Genomic DNA, 7,858 nt, shown 5'->3' on the forward strand with positions numbered 1-7,858 from the left:
ATGGGCTTTGATTTTTTTTTCAATATATATATATATATAATGTGCTCGTTAAAAATTAGAGAGAAAGAGATTTGTTTTTCTTTCTTTAATGGGTGGTCTAGAGAACCGTTGCTTTTGTTGAAGTTTGTGAGGCTTTTTGTGCAATTTTGTCCTCTTTCTATAAATCTAGTATACCCAGATATAAAGTAGAGAAGCAAAACACTAGCTAGGACTTGCATGAATTAAGATTAATAGAAAGAGGACAAAATTGCACAAAAAGCCTCAAAAACTTTAACAAAAGCAACGGTTCTCTAGATCACCCCCTTGAAGAAAGAAAAACAAATCTCTCTCTCTAATTTTTATTGAGCAAATTATTTTTTATTTTTGAAATTGACAAAAATCTAAGTCCATAATCTCTCCACCCCTTCAATAAATAAGTAAATAACTAAAAAAAACCTCACATTTCAAGCATTTTTATCATCATCTCCAATGTAGAAGCCTTTCTTCATGATTTAACAAAAAAGAAAAAGAAAAATGGCAGTGTCGAATTTGAATCTGACGCCGACCATTCTTTCATCTTCTTCGTGTCGTTGCTGTTATTGTCATTTAAACCAGAAAAGTGATTGCTCTCTTCTTTGTTTAGGTTTTGTTAAGAAAACAATTTCTGTTTCTAGGGTTTTGAGGAAGCCTGATTTTGAATCTAGCAACAAGTTGATTTTCAATGCCACTACTGATACTCGCATCCTTCACAATGTCGCCGCTACGACGAAGGCCACATCCACCGCCAGTGCTGAAATCCCCGTCACTTGTTATCAGGTTACATAAACACACTAACACTCTCTCTTTATATATAGCTGAGATTTCATACACTAGATATTGAAAATAGCTGAGAAATCATGGTCTTAATAACAATCCAATATTAAATTAGCAGAAGTTATATTAATTAATTTATTGACATGCTATTTCAGAGAACGACACGGTATTAAATTTTGGGTTTAGTGAGCTCTTAGATCTTGAAAATAACAGAAATGAGAAAGAAGACGGCGTATTAAGTTAGTTGATTTCAGTCTTTCTCTGTAGCGGTTGTTTTGGTGTGTATATATCAAGCAGGAAAGTTTGCACTGTCTGCTTAGTGGTGTAAATAATGTATGTCTTTGAAGTATTTCTGTCTTCTTTTTCTCAGTAGAAAAGATGTATAGCAATACTTGTGAACATGGGTACAAGAGATGTTTTAGAATTAAGTTTTCGAGTAAATTATAAAGCTGACATTTTAGATGTTTATTTGTGTGTTTTGGAGTGGAGGTTCTTGCTCTTTGCTAGATGGATATTTAGTCAAGATACCTGTATACTTGTTGTGCTGATAAGTACAGAGAATAACATATGTTTGCTACTACCCATATTGATCGAATGCGGTGTAATTACTGACTTGATAAATTTTCCTGCTTTTCCCACCATTTTTCTAACTTTTATTCAAGAATTTCACATTTGCATATCAATAATAGATTTTTTTTAGCCCTGTTTCTAGGGTCTAGAGTGTGTTTCCCTCTTCTCCTTGGGCATTTTCTTCAATGCCCTGTTTCAGCTTTTACCTTGTTGATTTGGTTCCTAGTTTCTTTTTTTAGTTATTCACGTTCTGCAGTTGAATAATTTTGCAGCTTGTTGGTGTTTCTGATAAAGCAGAGAAAGATGAGATTGTTAGGTCAGTGATGCAATTGAAAAATGCTGAAGTAGAAGAGGGTTATACCATGGATGCTGTTATGTCTCGGCAGGTGGAGACTCAAGATTGAAACTTGTAGTTTTTCTGACTAGCAAAAAAATGTTATGACATGGAAAGACAATTTTGGATTTTGTATTATCTTATGCTGTTTTGATCCCAGGATCTTCTAATGGATGTAAGGGATAAGCTTCTTTTTGAACCAGAATATGCTGGGAATGTGAGGGACAAGATCCCTCCTAAATCCTCTCTACGTATTCCATTGGCTTGGTTGCCTGGCGCTCTTTGCCTACTTCAAGAGGTATGGGTCAGTAATGTCTTACTTAAATCCTTTCTAGTAATTATTCCAGATTCCATGAGCTTGTAGTTCTTATGTGAGGGTTGTCTTTAAGCAGAGAACAGATTGCCATTTTTCATAGACTTTCCATTCACTAATAGTTGCACTTGTTTCTCTTCATCATTTTCTGCTGCATGTTATCATCCTTTGAACAATCTTGTTATTGAACGATTGATGTCTTTTTGTTGGCAGTGGTTGAATGTGGAAGATTTTCTAGCAGAAGGATTTGGTCTTAAGCTAACATTGTGGGATCTTCATTTCTCTGATACAGGTTGGAGAAGAGAAGTTGGTGCTGGATATTGGCCAAGCAGCGCTCCAGCATCCAGATGCCAAGCCATATGTTCACGATGTGCTTCTATCCATGGCATTGGCCGAGGTAAGGAAATCAATGAGGGGTTCAAATTAGAGTAATTTTGTAGTAGCAGGCTTGTTATGCCCCCTTTTCTTATCATGCACCTTTCTTGAAGTGTGCAATTGCAAAGATTGGTTTTGAGAGGAACAAAGTGTCATTTGGATTTGAAGCTCTTGCTCGTGCTCAGTGTCTTCTGAGGAGTAAAATCTCACTTGGCAAGATGGCATTACTATCTCAGGTAATTGTGATTCAGTGGCTCTTTCCCCCCCTGCCATTTAAGGATCTATATGATGATTTTTTTATCATTTCTGCTTAATATGGTACCTCCTACTGCTTGTGCCTGAGATTGTGCTTGCAATTAAGTCAATCTGAATTTTTTCATTCTTCATGAAGCAGAGCAAATAAATATTTACACGTGAATAAAAGTTTTAGAAGGACACGATATCAACACATGATGATGCTTGAAATTTTACAGAGTGCATCAGACAACTTTTATTTCCCACATTTCTCATGTTCTGTATGTTTCCATATACACTGTCTGATGTAAACTTGTTGCATTTTGTTTTTAGATAGAAGAATCCCTGGAGGAGCTTGCACCTGCTTGCACATTGGAATTATTAGGCACGCCTCACTCTCCTGAAAATGCAGAACGGAGACGAGGAGCAATTGCAGCCTTGCGTGAATTGCTCAGGCAGGGCCTTGATTTGGAAACATCATGCAGAGTCCAAGACTGGCCATGTTTTCTGAGCCAAGCACTTAACAGACTCATGGCTACAGAAATAGTTGATCTTCTTCCTTGGGATGATTTAGTCCTCATTCGCAAGAATAAGAAATCACTTGAGTCACAGAATCAAAGGGTTGTGATCGATTTCAATTGTTTTTACGTGGCGCTTTTAGCTCATATTGCTCTTGGTTTTTCTAGCAAGCAAACAGAATTGGTATAAATACTAAATTGCACCATTTATTGTGGTCAAACAGCTGTGGGTTCTGTCTTGCTTATCTCGATTTTTCTGCTGTTTGCTAGATCAACAAAGCAAAAACTATATGTGAGTGTTTGATAGCATCGGAGAGTATTGATCTAAAATTTGAAGAAGCTTTCTGCTTGTTTCTGCTTGGACAGGTGTATTTTTGAGCTCCCTTTTTTCTCAGATACAGTTCCATTAGCATGTTTGGATTGCATATCTTGGTTTTTACTGGTCAATTTATATCCATACTCCTTTTTTGATCCCCGGTCCAATGCCTTTGTCTCTGGCACTTCTTTTTTTAACTCTTTGGGAACTTTTCATCTTTGATTTTCAGGGCAATCAAGACCAGGCAGTTGAAAAGCTTCAGCAGCTACAATCAAATTCAAATCCTGCTGCACAGAAATTAGTCTCAGGAAAGGAGATAAAAGATGTCTCTGGTGTAAAACCATCATTGGTATGCCTTTTTATTTTGGCCTTGTGAGTTGAACATCACCACATGCATGCATCTGAAAAAACAAGTGGAGAGCACGGTTAGGAAGGCTCCGAGTATAGACTTAGGTGTCGTCATATTTTTACTGCTATGGGCCTTATTTCAAATCAATTTATTGGATGTTAAGATGGTATGGTATTTTTTACCATCTATATTTGCTCATGCTCTGGTTGCTCAATGATAGAGCGGAGAAGAGGGCTCATTCACAATGGCCTTCCTGTGCTATATGGGATATTGAGCACCTCCAACCCAATAGCATATGCTTTAACACGGTATCACAGCTTGCCTATTATGTTCTGTTTTTTTATTATTATTATTGTTGCCCTACATGCTGCTTTTTTAAATAACCACCATCTTCTAATTTATTTCATTCATGTTGTTTACATTCAGGAAATTTCTCAATGACCTGATATTGGGCACGTATGAGATTTCTTGTATCCTCATGTAGTGCCCCTCTTCATGTAACAATGTTGAAGCTTTTAGGTTGGATGTTCTTATATGATATTAGACACACTTTGGTTGTGCTTCAGCCTCTAAAATATATGCCTGTTGTCTTTTTGTTATTTCAGCTGCTTAGCAGCCGATTAAGTCTGTTCATGCTGCACTTATGCATGGGAGGGGGTACTAGAGGACAAGTTACATGGGGTGAGGAAGGGACCTTAATGTTAGCTCCTGAGTTAATGAGCCTCTTCCAGTAGCCTATACTTTTATTTTGGATGCTGTACAATTTAGTTGCTAATGTTTCATCATGAAGTTACTTGTTCTAGTAAAAGTTTCTTTCACTATGATTGAACTAGATACGTGCAAGCTCACTTTCAATATCCACACAATCTTGTTGAATAGATCCTGCTTGATTTTTCTTCCACTAATGGTTGTTTCCAAACTAGAATGAGTATTGATGAATAAATTCAGGGAGAGTACAGTGTCAAGCAAAGTTGATAAATTAAAGTCCCTATTAGTGGGCCATGTTATCCTTTTTATGTTTATCTTCATTATAGAAAATCCCACTATTGAAGACATTTCTCTTGTATGTTCATTCCCTTTGTGGTCTTTCCCCTTCATGGTTTCAGGGCAAGTGACATGATTTATTAAGTTCATGCACTAGATGATTCTTAAGTGTTGATACTTTCTCATGTCAGAATGCCTGCTGAACTTTGCCAGGAAACATGGCTGAAGGATTCTGTGCTGCTTGTCTTTTCGGATACTAGAGACTGCTCTCCTTCTTTGGTGAGAATCATATCTATGAACCATAAAAAGAATGATAATCTCTAGCATTAGCAGGAACTTCTGTTACAAATGTACGTTTCTACAGGTGAATTTTTTTGGTGGTGAAAAGAGAGTTATTGGAAGCAAGAAAAGTAGAGTACCTGCACAAGCCACTCCTACTATGTCCCATCGACCACTGTCTGATATTGCTATGAAACGAATGGATTCTGGGGAATCACGTCCATATATGAACCCTTCCCAACATTTCAGGTCTGCTGTAAAGCAGTTGTCTCCAACTGATTTGCAAAGCTCATTGATCTTGACCGAGAATGGCAGTGGAAGCAACAGTAATGAGCCATCAGTTCAATTGAAGAGAGAGATTGGTGCTCACAATAGAAGAACTTGGGAAAGTTGGTTACAAAATGCAGATGCAGTTAGAAAGATAAGTTTTGTTGCGGTATTGGGGTGCATTGTGTTTATTACTTTTAAAATATCAGGCATGGGATTAAGAAGGATAAGAGTTGCATCTAATCTGATCTCTGATAGAACTAGTATTGGCACAAGTTCCCTTGCCTGGAAAACAGATTCTTCTCTTGATCGCAATGTTCACCCTGTTTATATTAGAGGAAGTGGTATTGCTGGAAGAATGAGTAAGCTGTTGTCCATGCTTAAAATGCAGAATGGAAACCAGCTTGATACTAAAAAATTGCAAAGTTCAAGGCTTGCTGCTAGTATATCACCTTCTATGGAAACTGTATCTAGGAAGCAAATGCCTGTGGAAGAAGCTGAAGCTCTTGTTAATCATTGGCAGGCAATTAAAGCTGAAGCTCTGGGTCCTTGGTACCAAGTTCACATCCTCTCTGAAGTCCTTGACGAGTCCATGCTTGCCCAGGTAAAATATATTTGTTGTGATAAGATAGTCAACCATTGAGCTGCCAACCTAATGATCTTGTAAAGTTGAACAAGTGACTTTGAAGATGCAATGAATTTTTTGGGTCATCGGATTGCTGTAAGTTACCCAATCATAAATGACAATTTAAATTGTGAAAATATAATTCACTTGTTCTATAAGAGTCTAATTAGTCAACTCATACACTATTGTGGTGGATTGTGATATGGATATTCTATTACATTCTTGTGGTCCAAATCACATTTCAAATTTGGTTTGAACATTAATTCCAGTGCAGAATGAAAACTATTGAAATTTAGTCATTGTTCTTGGGTATAATTTCTTTTTTTTTAGGATTCTGGGGATATCATTTGCAAAACAGTTTATTGATGAGTTTGAGAAAATTTAATTTGGATTTAATGAATTAGGCCACTAATAACTTTTCTTAGTTCAAATGACATTTTTACAGCCCCCGTATATTTTTATGTGCATGAATGGATGGAAATACATTTTAAAAACAAATACAAATTATCAAATTCTGTTCCTTTCTAAAGATTTAAAGTGCTGTGATTGCTTGCTTTGTTGCATTTTTTATTTACAGTGGCAAGATTTAGCTGAAGCAGCCAAAGCACAGTCTTGTTATTGGAGATTTGTTTTGCTGCAAATGTCCATTCTGCGAGCTGACATTTTCTCAGATGGATATGGCTTGGAGATTGCTGAAATTGAAGTTCTCCTTGAGGAAGCAGCAGAACTTGTTGATGAATCTCAGCAGAAAAACCCAAACTATTACAGGTCAGTATATCCAGATTTTTTCTTGTCACTATATTATTTGTTTCATCGAACCTTGTCCCCCATCAGCTGTGAAGTGCTTATGAATCACAACTTTGATGACTTGACTTTCTCATAAAAAAATAACAAAAAAAAAGGAAAAAAGTAAAGAGCATGTAAAAACCTGAATCCAGAAACGTATTGTTCTGATAATTTCTGTTTTATACATGTGTCTCTGATGCATTGCAGCACCTATAAAACCCTTTATGTTCTAAAGAGGCAAGATGATGGTTCATGGAGGTTCTGCGAGAGTGATATTCAAACATCATCTTGATATCTAGTCAGGTTGTGGAAAGCGTGAGTTGACAATAATTTACCAGTGTCCTAACCTGTTTTCTCCATCATCTACCTTTAACTCGTGGAGGATGTCTGCAAAATTGTAAATGAATAGGGTGGAAATAACATTTTAAATAGAGTGCGTCATACAGCTTTGGGAGTGGAATAGTTGTACCGGATGCTTTGATAGGAAATTAAATTAATTTTTTTACGTAGTTCCCTTTTTCCACATAGTAGAGCTCCAGCAGTATCCTTAACCTCCTAGAGAAATTACTTTCAAAATTTTACTGTCGCAAATTTGCAATGTTTGATCAGGAATTAGATTGTGATTTGATTATATGATGTAATGGGAGATGGTGATCTCAAGAAATGACAGAAGTTTGGAATGGATTTTTTTTTGCAATATTTAGCTGCATTAATGCTGTAAGCATGCTGAAAATTAAGTGTATGTTTGAAGATTATTTTTTAAAGTATTTTTTTTATATAGAAATACATCAAAATATTTTTTAAAAAATATTTTTTATATCAGCATAGAAAAACAATGTAAAAATACCAAAAATAATAATTTCAAGTTAAAAAAATCAATTTTTTTTAAATATAGTTCAACCATAATTTTAAACATTTTTAAAGTTGGCGGAAAAATAAGACACTGTTTGTAATTGTGTTTTAAATATTGTTTTTTAAAAAATAATTTATTTTATTTAAAATATATTTTTATATTTTTGGATTGATTTAGTATTCTAATGTTAAAAATAATTTTTATAAAATAAAAAATTATTATTTTATTATATTATTTGAATGAAAATAATTATTACCAAATAT

General features: G+C 35.5%; 1 protein-coding gene across 3 annotated transcripts; it reads left to right on the forward strand.

The window, feature by feature from the left end:
- Positions 1-238: 238 nt before the first annotated feature.
- LOC118057251 (plastid division protein CDP1, chloroplastic-like) lies at positions 239-7,251 on the forward strand. 3 transcript variants are annotated; one of them, XM_035069768.2, is made up of 12 exons: positions 239-795; positions 1,635-1,748; positions 1,857-1,994; positions 2,302-2,406; positions 2,513-2,620; positions 2,952-3,320; positions 3,407-3,502; positions 3,682-3,801; positions 4,999-5,064; positions 5,150-5,935; positions 6,534-6,724; positions 6,950-7,251. In XM_035069768.2, the coding sequence occupies exons 1-12, from the start codon at positions 514-516 to the stop codon at positions 7,032-7,034; spliced, it is 2,460 nt and encodes an 819-aa protein (XP_034925659.1). In that variant the 5' UTR covers positions 239-513; the 3' UTR covers positions 7,035-7,251. The 3 variants fall into 3 exon arrangements, with proteins under 3 accessions (XP_034925659.1, XP_034925658.1, XP_073261007.1); XM_035069767.2 differs by having other exon boundaries at positions 241-795; positions 2,498-2,620; XM_073404906.1 differs by lacking the exon at positions 239-795 and having other exon boundaries at positions 1,663-1,771; positions 2,498-2,620.
- The last annotated feature ends 607 nt before the right edge of the window (positions 7,252-7,858 follow it).

The sequence above is a fragment of the Populus alba genome, chromosome 15 (genome assembly GCF_005239225.2).
Source record: "Populus alba chromosome 15, ASM523922v2, whole genome shotgun sequence".
Lineage (NCBI taxonomy): Eukaryota > Viridiplantae > Streptophyta > Magnoliopsida > Malpighiales > Salicaceae > Populus > Populus alba.